Consider the following 11580-nt stretch of genomic DNA (forward strand, 5'->3'; position numbering starts at 1 on the left):
ATTAGTTTCTAAAAAACTGTTCGTTCTAGTATAACTTAATCGCAAGGCTTACTAATCTGAAACTATTCACTCCCATTAATTTGATTTGAAATATAAAATATAAAATAAATTTTATTAAATCATTTTTATAAATAATTAATTTTATTTTTCTAAATAAAAATATAGTTCAGTCTTTCTTGAAGATCTAATATCAAAAAATACATGTGGCAAAGATAATATCATTAATAAACCAATTTATTTTATTGAAATAGTTTTTTTTTTATAATTAAAATACCAATGTGAAGAAAACAAAAATAATATCATTAATAAACCAAATTATTTTATTCACATAGCTCTTTCTATAATTAAAATACCAATCTATAAATAAATAAATAAACAAAAATGTAAAAATATTTGTTTTTATTATATTTTAAATCATACAATTACATCAAATATATATAAATAAATAAACAAAAATGTACAAATATTTGTTTTTATTATATTTTAAATCATACAATTACATCAAATATATATAGGTTTATATAAAGTTGAAGAGATCCAACCATTTTTAAACTGAGAAATTTTCATTGAAAAAATATCTTAACAACACAACCCATTCAACAAAGCAAATATCGGTGGTTTATAATGTAAACATTATTTCCAAATTAAACTACAAAAACATCATACACTAATTTCTTAAATGTGATATTTCTACGAATATGGTGAATTCTAACAACAACAAGACTTCGAAGATCAGATGTAATGGAAATCGATTTAACGCTGAACCCAGAACCACAGACTTAATGACCACAACATAGGACGGTACCAAATATTTTGATTTTACATATTTATCTCCTTTTATTACTGGATCCGGAATGGCCAGACTCCATTATCTAGCAAGCAACTTCATTGCCTTCTCTGCGAGAGAGCGGATAGACGTGCCGTGCCTACTCAACCCCACACTGCCCGAGAAGGCGTTGTAACATTCCCAGTCCGACGTTGTCTTTATCACTCCCTCCAAAGCCGCCTCCAAAGCTGTCACCAACTCCGATCCCTTCTCTAAAGCAGCTTTGTCCTTCTCCATAAGAGCGATCAAAAGCTCGATGTTGTATCGCCTGATATTCGGAACTATCTTCAACGGATCTGGGTGACTCTGGAAAGCCTCCACTATTTTAGAAATCAACCATGTTGTTGAGACACCACTTGATTCTTGGAACTCGAAACGGAGATTTGATTTCGTCATAAAGTTGAAGAACTGAGCAACCAATCCTATCGCTGCTTCCAGAGGCTCCCCCAGTCTTCTGGCATCTTCCTGTTCATAGGGAAGGCAGGAATATCTCTCCCTCACAAAATTAGGAACCTGAAAACACATCACAAAGAAGTTAAATGATCAGATGAATTTCTTTTAAGATGGAACTGCAATGGAACACTTTAATTTTCAAACTAAAGGCAAAGAATTGAATACAATCTTCTACCTGCTCTAGGAGTGCATTGATTTCATTCAGTTCAACGGCACCTGCCTCTGCGTGTGCGAGCAGATTTCGAAGAATTCTTGGTGGATGACTACCCCGCACAGTGTCGTACAGCACGGAGGTCATACCTGCGATTAAATTGGGGTGACCATCCACCTTAATACTCATCATTATTTTACAGTTGTGTTCATTATCGAGCGAAAGAAAACCCAGAGCTTCTCCTGCCTTCTTGACGAGTTCCTCCGTTTCATTGTTATTATCATGTATATCCCTGAAAAAGAGAGAGAAGAGAATATCCAGAACTTCGCCTGTAGCGCCGATGCTCTCACGGCCCTCCCGTTCGCGAGCAAGACTTGTCAGAGTGTCTATCGCCAGGACTTGTAGACTAGAGTTCAATTCTGTTTTTTGAAGAACGCCTCTGAGATTGCTTATGGTGAAGACTATCTCCCGGATCAGTGTCCTCAGGTCCTTCCCCGCCGATCCGGTAGTACGTGCTAGCTTTTCCACGAGCTCCAGAGCGAGCTTTGTCGTCTCGTTGTGATTTATGTCTGTCAGTGCAATAATTTTAGGAAGTAGCCCTTTGCTGCTTCCAATTTTAGCGCAGCTGGAGCGGTCTTCTGCCAACTTTTTTAGTATGGTCAGCCCCATAGAAACAGGCTTAAAGTCAGCCCTACTTGGGTCCTCCGTAGAGAAGAGTAAAGATGCTATAGATTCCATTGAACCAGCGATGGCGGTCACCCGAATGCAATTCCGGTTTTTATTTATCAATTCGGAGATTATCTCTGCAGCCGCATTTCGAATCTCCCGTTCCTGATCGCCCTTGAAATTCAGCATTTCGATCAACCTCTCCACCACATCTTTCATGGTTCCGATTACCCTCAAAGTTTCTTCCGAAAACCGATTTTTCTTTACAAGCACTGATACTACCCGAGCACCCCTGAGCTGTCCATCCTGACTGCTGGACTGCAGCAAACCCACGCTGTGTGACAGAAATCTCATCTTCAAACCGTCGAAAACGCTACCATCAAGGCACCGTGAATATGTGACATAGAGAAATCCTTGGAGTGTGACGATCTCAGATTGGCCGAAGCCATAATCGTCCTTCACCTCCTCAAGCAAGTTACATGCAACGATCCTCCACTGCCAGTAGGCCTTTTCGATCAGAAAGAGAAACGCTTGGGCGAAAGACAGACCGTAGAACATTTTGAGAGCCGATTGCGGATTATTGGTATCGCTACATGAATCTACGCCGTAGTGCAGCGTTACTAACCGATAGAGAGACAAACTGACGCATGTTGAAGCGGACAACGATTGCAGCCATAAGAGCAACGTGAGAGTTCTTTTGCAAATTATCATGTCTCCGAGAGTTTGCTTGGGTATTAGCACTTTCTTATGTTGCCAATCGACCTCTTGGCTTCGGATGAAGATGCGAGCTCCTTCAGTTAATAATATTATGGTGACAAACCCGAAGTCCACCGTTTGCAAAGTTGATGCGAAGCCTCCTAGGAGGACGACGGTAGCCCAGATGAAGGCCAGCTTGCCCAGGCAGCTGGCTAACTTCTCCAGAATGGCAAGCCTAAGAGCAAACAAAGTAATTTTCATGTCGAGAAGTGCCCCATTATCATTCTGTGGTTCGTCCATAACATCCAGAACAGTCCGTGATGTTCCGTCGCCACTCATTTCTCTAACAGATACAATATCTCTAACTCATGATAGAATTTCCTCAAGACCGACTGTCGGATGTTAATTATAGCTTGTCCAGCGATGGCATTTGGGCCAAACTGGCTGTCCGACGTTCAATTATATCGTGCCCCAGCGTGGACGTCACGAAGGAGCCTGGAAGCCTCGTAGACACCGAACTGTGTTAGCCTCGAAGCAGCGTGGTACAACGCTTGTAGCAGCGTCGTAGCCTCGTAGAAGAGTCGTAGACTCTGCAGCGTGGTAACATTGTAGCAGCGTGGTAACATGGTAGACACTGCAGCGGGGTAAACACTACAACTTTATCGGCGTCGTCTATCACGGGGAGGAATTGGGGAGGAATTGGGAAGGTTTAAAAGTGGTTAGAGGAATTTTGCAGTGTTTGAATAATGTTTTTGATTGTATAAATAGATTCAGTATTTTAAAAAATTTACACTCTAAAAATCTATATTTTTGATTGTAGAAATAGATTTGTACTTTAAAAAACTTTTACACTCTAAAAATCTTAAAATTTGACAACTATAATCTAAATTAATACAAAATCTACAAAAATCTTTATAAAATTTTATTCAAAACTCACACCAATTTCCATAATTTTTCAAGCAAAATAATTAACCAAATTACACCTACAATATCTCTAACGGGTGACCGTAGCAAATAGGTAAGTTACTCTAAGATTGAGAATTTGTAGTTCTATGATAGGAATGGAGCTCAACTGAGACTCATAGTTTATAATGTGAGTACAAGAACAAAGGTAAGAAATTGAATCATAGGTTATAATGTGAGTACAAGAACAAAGGTAAGAAATTGAATCATATAGTTTAAAATGTGAGTAAAACAACAAAGGTAAGAAATTGAATCATAATGCTTAATGTGAGTACAAGAACAAAGATAGGAAATTGAAGAAGAATAGTTTAGAAATCTTTAATTTTATGAGTGGAATATTTTTACATTATTAAATTTATATCATATATATTTTTTTAATTTTTAATTATTGAATATTTTGGATAGCTTATTTCAAAATAAGGAGCCACTGTTGTGGCGCTAGTCCCTGCCGGTTAACAGAACAGTTTGGTCAGTTATTATTATGAGATTTAATTTGCGTTATCATGAGAGCTGGTTTCCATTACTAGTGTGTTGTAGGCATGCTTACTTGTATTAAGATTTAATGAATTGGATGGCGAGTTGTTGTATGAACTTTTTGACTTTATGCGAAGAGTGAAATATAATGAACTTTGCCTTTGTTAAGTAAGAATTGTCATAAATGTCATTGAACTGATAAATGCTTGTAATGTTGAGTTTGTATTTCTTAAAATAAGATTAGTTTTAGATATAATTTTCCAATGTTTCATGATTTAAAAAACGCTTAGATTAATAATTAAAATATAATAAAATTTAACAGTGAATCATAGAAAACTTGAGGGAAAAAAACTATAAAAGGTAATAATAATGCATTATAATGTATGAAGAATTAGAGAGTGTTAAATTAAGTTATGTATTTTAATAAGCACGAGGTATAAAATATATTTAAATGCATAATAATGAATTATAATGTACGAAGAATTGGAAAGTGTTAAAGTGAGTTATGTATTGTAATAACCATGGTGCACAAAACATATTAAAATAATAGGAAGGTGTTAAAGTAAGTTATGTATTTTAATAACCATGGTGCACAAAACATAGAATTTTCTTACTTTTTTACATTTGAATATTATGGAAATATTCATAAATTGATAATGACCAAATAAACATTATTATGAATATAAATTTGTTAATTAAATTCGTGGTGGAGAGTGTTCAATATTTACATAGATCATTCTCGAAGGTCAAAGAAGAACTTAAGCATTTAAAAATTATAGTTATGGAGTCTTGAACCCATGATTGAAAGATTACATATCAATGATTGAGGAATTATTCCATGGTCAAAAGAACAAAAGATATATTTATTTAAAAATATTGTTTATCATAACTTTAGTGTGAACTTTAAATTTGTGCAATAATATAAATTTGTTAATTAAATTCGTGGTGGAGAGTGTTCAATATTTACATAGATCATTCTCGAAGGTCAAAGAAGAACTTAAGCATTTAAAAATTATAGTTATGGAGTCTTGAACCCATGATTGAAAGATTACATATCAATGATTGAGGAATTATTCCATGGTCAAAAGAACAAAAGATATATTTATTTAAAAATATTGTTTATCATAACTTTATTGTGAACTTTAAATTTGTGCAATTACTAATTAGCAAAGAAAATAAACCCTGCATCTAATTTCTAATTAGTAATTTGTTGCATTTAATTAATAATTTGTTGTGATGCAAAAGGACATGACTTTTGGCCTTTTTTATAGTTTTGGGTTAGTAAATATAACATCTAAGTACAATAATAAAATAATTTTGATAAGTTTATTTTATAAATTAAAAATTAAAATAAACAAATTAAAATTAAAAAAACATTTAAACTTTACGAGTTGAAATGTAAATTGATCATGATCTCCAAGAAAAAATTCATTAGCTTTTGGTGTTCTATACTCTTGCTTTTTGCAATATCATAGTATTCGAATTAAAAAATATAATTTATAATTTAAACTGATAAGCTAATACATTGTGTAATAATATATTGAATATATATAAAAAATATATATTTTTTACACAGAGAACATTGGTTTTGGAGCATAAGCAGTGGCAGTAGAATCCAAATTCAAAATATAATGCAGTTCATGTTTATCAAAATCGTTCTGTCATTTTTGTTGCAAAATACATTTATGTCAAGTCAAAGAAATGGCACTTTATAGGCTGGATAAAGAAGTATTGTGTCAGTACAATGTCAAATTTTGTGCTGTAACATTTTGTCATTCTGTCAGTACAATGTCATTTTGTCAGCAATGACAGCACTTCATTCCAAGTCTCCATGTTTCAAAAATTTCAGTTGAAGTCCTAGAATGGCTGCAACTGTGCGTTCAGATATTACAACTTCAACTGCAGTTTTTGTGATAAGCTCACCAGCTGCTCTGACACTGCCAAAGGTGATATACAATGCCAGGGACATTAGTACAGAAATGGTGATCAGCAAAACCCCCATGATAGCAGCAATCGACAAAGTTTTGCAAATCTTGTGTACCTTCCAAATCTGGCAGAACTCCCTTGACGAAGAATTGGCTCCTCAAACTCAGAGAAATTGCCAATACTATTTATATCGCGATTTGACTGAATTTTGAAACAAAGCATATAGTTAGTACTACAGGGGTTGGTGTTTGCAGACAGATTTATGCTTAATTATCTTAAATAGAAATTTAATTGCAGCAAGGAATCTGCTTTTATTCTAAGAAATCAAAATCAAAATGTAGCAACAGAGGGACAGTAGAGGAATTGTTGGCAAATGTTGGAAAATGTCGGAGGGAAATCAAGAATTGCATACAAAATGGGTGCACTTGTTTGCTGTGGAGTGCCTGAAATTTGAACCAGTGCTTCAGATGTTCCTGGTCTAACTTCAAGAAGATTAACTTTGGCATGAGAAATCTGTCCATACAAAGAAAACATGATCAGTAAATAAAGGGTCTTCATAGCAAGGTATATCAGATAAGCCATCACATATGCATAAACCTTTCGAGGCAACAAAATGCAATCATACCCGGCATTGTCTCTCTCAACTATATTTTCCACTATGTGCTCTTTCTTGAGATGGAACTCCCTCTTTCTCGAGATGGAACTCCAAGCAAGGATTTCATTGCATCGTATCTAGTAAAGCCAATTGCCACTGAAGGTACAACCTGCCGAGACCAGAATGGCAATTATTACTAATCAAATGTCAGTTTTGCTAAACCATTTAATTCCCTTCTGTAGAAAATAAAAACCCAAAATGTCATGTAACCATTGGCATCACCATAAACAATGAAAAGCTCAAACGCCAGCTCGGGCATCCTTCTATTTCAAAAACTTATCTGGTTATACTATATGCCATAGCATATGCATAACATTAATAGGCCACATTGACAACAGAGAATCACGAAATGTTGGCTAGAGAATCAAACAGGAGTTAAGCAACTCAATAATTGTGTGGCTGATGCTGAAATTTAAAATACATGCAGCAATAAATTACTTTTATGCAACGAGATTATAAAGTTTACCTTTACGTAATTAATACTTAGCCCAGAAAACATCTGCTTCCAGCCTTGTCTTTGAACAATGGTAACAAGACCATCCAATGTTCCTTTGAACTTGGGTTCCATTTGTTGAAGAGAAGATGCACTATTTTGGTTAGCTGATAATGTATGTACCTGTAGTGCCACTCAAACCATAATGGTCAATTTTCAGTATCATAGACTTAAATAGCTTGTATCTTTGACTTAAAATTATGAATACAGTAAACCAAGACTCCAGTTACCAAGGAAATAAAATGTTCAACCTGCATTTGTCGTCTAACAACATCCAGAGGATACGTGCAGGTATCAACAATCGAGCTTCAATCACTAGCCATTTAACACATTGTTATTTGCTCTAGCATTGAAGCCAAATTTATCGCTAATCTGATACTGCTGCCATGTTATTTCATTGGGGCAAAAGAATATTCAAAATAGAAAAGTCATAAGGTATACAGGAACTAGTATGTGGCAACAGTTTTAAATATACAGAACAGGTCCTGTCAAAAATTGATCCACTACAAAATTCTAAAAATGACAGAAACTGTCATTTGCTAAAATTCTAAAATTGAAACATGATACATTGAACCAAGCGATTATAACCTAAGTCGAACCAAAGTTTTGGGGTGGAAAGGTTTTGGGGTCTTATTGCGGGTTTCGCATTGTTCGAGGTGAATGGCAGGCTTTGGCTCAGTGTTTGATGTTACTGCGGTACAGATGGGAGTCCTTTTGGGGGTGGAAAGGTTTTGGGGTCTTATTGTGGGCTTTGCATTGTTCGAGGTGAAGGGCACGTCGTTCTGCGACTCCCAAGCGGATGTGTAACGCTCCTATGAATCAAACAGTATACAATTGATTTGGTAATAAATTCAGATTGATTTACAATCAACTTGGGTTACGACATGTACTGTGGTGGTCTTATCGGCGGACAACTGTCCCTCCTCGAGATCCTGGAAAGTTACTCGGCTTGGGTTTTACCCTGTTCGCGCCCTTTGGGTTATTATTGTTACTTGGTTGTTTAGCTGTGCAGTCTCTGCGATTTTTCCTTTGTATTTGTTGTATTGTCTGCGGTGAAAACACAATGCAGTTCCTGCGTGCTCGGTTAACTGTATAGTTTGGAGAAAGGAATAATTGGACTTTTCATGGTTTAAATTTTCGGGCAGTGTTGAAGTTATGTGAACTAAAGCTTGTTATGTAACCCTTATATCACGTACAATGTGCCAAAAGCTTCTTTAAGATTAAAAAGAGTATTTGATTGACTAAAGCTGTATAAGACTAAAACACATGCCTAACATGGCTTGTTGCAGCTTTGCAATGTTGACGAGATCTCTTTTGATTTGCAAAAACAATTTATTAGAAAGTGAGTGTTGTATATACCTGAACCAACTGATCAGTTTCGAAAGCACACCGAGGAAGGTCTTCTCTTTGTAATATTCTAATATTGGCAGCTATTGTGTGCCTCATATCAGAAGTCACTGCAGCACCCCTGCGAATTAGACAACACAATTTCAAAATAAGATCAAGCTGCTGAAAGGTACTTTATCATATGCAATCCTATTACTAGTTACAGAACTGTATCTGCCATCAAACTTCAGATTCACACTGACTAGCTAAACATGACAATGCAGAAGGAGAGATCAAAACTGTGAGGCTACAAAGTCATAAACTTCTGGAACAAGGCTTGCAGCGCGTGCTTTTCAATGAGATCTAATAGAAACATTGGCTGAAAATATTGCACAGTGCTGAGGATGTAGGCAATTATGAGATTGGCATTGTCTTAGTATACAACAAAGGGGCAAAATGGTGCAAGAAAATGCAAACAACCGACTAGAAATTTTAGGCACAGGTTTCATAAAAACCTTTAAGTCCCCTTGCCGAAGTACTCCAAAGGTAGGTTCTCCATACACGACACTGTGTGTGAAGTGCACTTCAAATCATATAAAAAATTAAATGGGTTGAGGTAAACTTACTGCTTTGAAATCCAACATTGAGTGCGAGCAAGAATACCAATGGAATGAGTGGAAGCTACCAGAAATGTATATCGGCCATTGTGTCCTTCGTCCTTTGTAGATTGGAAACCATGTGACCATTCTTCAGATTGTAAATTGCAAACCATGTCAGCACTCTTAAGATATATGGCATATTCAGATGGTCTCTGGGATAAATTCTTTCCTGGTAGTGTTAGCAGATTTTATGCAAAGCAGTTACCCTGTAGCATTCGTTTCGAAAATATAACTCTACGTTTGACTTTGAATCAGATGTATTTAGAAACATGCAAAAAATTTAAGCAAATTGTAGAGGTAACAGTAAACAGAAACTTACGTGAAATAAAACAAAACCTTTCCATTGCAAAACTTTTGTTCGACTTAGGTTATAATGCTATTATAATGAAAAATCATGTCCGTCAAGCAACGGCCAACAATTGATCGATCCCATATAGTCACAGGGAGGTAATAATAATACCAAATGCATTATGCCATAATTCCATTTTCAAACAACATATATTCATTTTAAAGTCCATATAGTTTGGTGCTATTTATAAAGTCTAGCTTCAAGCATGTTGCAGAATGCGTTCGATCTCAAATACAAGACAGAAACAGAAACAGTACAAATAGACATGTATAAATACTTTCTAGCTCTCTTTCCTGAATCGTTACCTACACTATGCAAGAAACAAAAACTAACATAGCATTCAGCCATAACATAGGAAGAAACAGAAATGAGTAAGCGATTCAATATACAATTTGTCATTTAACTTGAGTGGATAATAAGTACATGTTTAATCAATCTATGGAATCTTTGGTGTTTGCATTGAGCAGCTGTAGATACAAAATTATTGCTCATCTGATGTTGCATTTGCTGTATTCAATGATATAATTTAAACCAAACATGGTAGTTTTTAAGATGGAGCAAAAATATAAATAAAAAAGGTGGCAAGACAATCTCTGGTTGTCAAGGTTGAAGCATGATGCAAAATGCGTTCCATTTGAGATACAGAACAGAAACAGAAACAGTACAAACAAAGATGCATAAAGACTTTGTAGCCTTTTTTCGTCAACTGTTGCGTTACATGTTCTTTGTAAATCAGTCAAAATTGCAAGTCAAATACTTGTATTACAGTAAGAGCGTAATATGAAGAAACATATTCATATTACTTTTGCATTTGTTCTGGACGTGAAGGCCAGCATGTTCCTGCATTTTGTAATCTGTATAACAAATAGTTAGTTAGAATAAAATGATAACATTGTAAATTGAAGAGAGGACATATTTGAGACAAAACATCTTAAGGAGTTATGTGAACTAAAGCTTCTTGTGCAATCCTTATATCATGTACAATGTGTCAAAAGCTTGTTTAACATTAAAAAGAGTATTTGATTGACTAAAGTTGTATAAGAGTAAAACAGATCTCTAACATGGCTTGTTCCAGCTTTCCAATCTTGACGAGATCTCTTTTAATTTGCAAAAACAATTTATTAGAAACTGAGTATTGTATATACCTGAACCAACTGATCAGTTTCGAAAGCACACCGAGGAAGGTCTTCTCTTGGTAATATTCTAATATTGGCAGCTGTTGTGTGCATCATTTCATAAGTCACTGCAGCAGCGCTGCTAATTAGACAACAAAATTTCAAAATAAGATCAAGCTGTTCAAAGGTACTTTATCACATGCAATCCTATTATTGGTTACAGAACTGTATGTGTCATCAAACTTCACATTCACGCTAACTAGCTAAACATGACAATGCAGAAGGAGAGATCAAAACCATGAGGCTACAAAGTCATAAACTTCTGAAATAAGGCTTGGAGTGCCTGCTTTTCAACGAGATCTAATACAAACATTGCCTCAAAATATTCCACAGTGCTGAGGATGTAGGCAATTATGAGATTGCCATTGTCTTAGTATACAACAAAGGGGCAAAATGGTGCAAGAAAATGCAAACAGCCGACTAGAAATTCTAGGCATGGGTTTCATAAAAACCTTTAAGTCCCCTTGCCGAAGAACTCCAAAGGTAGTTTCTTGATACACGACACTCTGTGTGAAGTGGACTTCAAATCATATAAAAAATGAAATGGGTTGAGATAAATTTACTCTGTGTGTGAAGTGGACTTCAAATGATATAAAAAATGAAATGGGTTGAGATAAACTTACTGGTTTGAAATTCAGCATTGAGTCCGAGCAAGAATACCAATGGAATGAGTGGAAGCTACCAGAAATGTATATCAGCCATTGTGTCCTTCGTGCTTTGTAGATTGGAAACCATGTGACCATTCTTCAGATTGTAAACTGCAAATCA

The 11580-nt window shown here is 35.4% G+C and overlaps 1 protein-coding gene across 1 annotated transcript; it reads right to left on the reverse strand.

Moving 5' to 3' along the window:
* Positions 1 to 748: 748 nt before the first annotated feature.
* On the reverse strand, positions 749 to 3222 carry LOC149230955 (uncharacterized). The gene is made up of 2 exons (XM_089376173.1): positions 1455 to 3222; positions 749 to 1339 (listed from the first exon to the last, which is right to left on the reverse strand). Exons 1-2 carry the CDS (start codon positions 3129 to 3131, stop codon positions 869 to 871), a joined length of 2148 nt encoding a protein of 715 aa, XP_089232299.1. The 5' UTR covers positions 3132 to 3222; the 3' UTR covers positions 749 to 868.
* Positions 3223 to 11580: the final 8358 nt, after the last annotated feature.

The sequence above is a fragment of the Pinus tabuliformis genome, chromosome J (genome assembly GCF_031772625.1).
Source record: "Pinus tabuliformis cultivar Carrire ecotype Pingquan chromosome J, CPIR1, whole genome shotgun sequence".
Lineage (NCBI taxonomy): Eukaryota > Viridiplantae > Streptophyta > Pinopsida > Pinales > Pinaceae > Pinus > Pinus tabuliformis.

Bases quoted from the DNA above. Each gene is read 5' to 3' on its own strand.
- LOC149230955 (XM_089376173.1), bottom strand. From the start codon at position 3,131: ATGAGTGGCGACGGAACATCACGGACTGTTCTGGATGTTATGGACGAA. The intron at 1,340-1,454 runs GTAGAAGATTGT...ATGTGTTTTCAG, and splicing joins TCAATGCACTCCTAGAGCAG to GTTCCTAATTTTGTGAGGGA.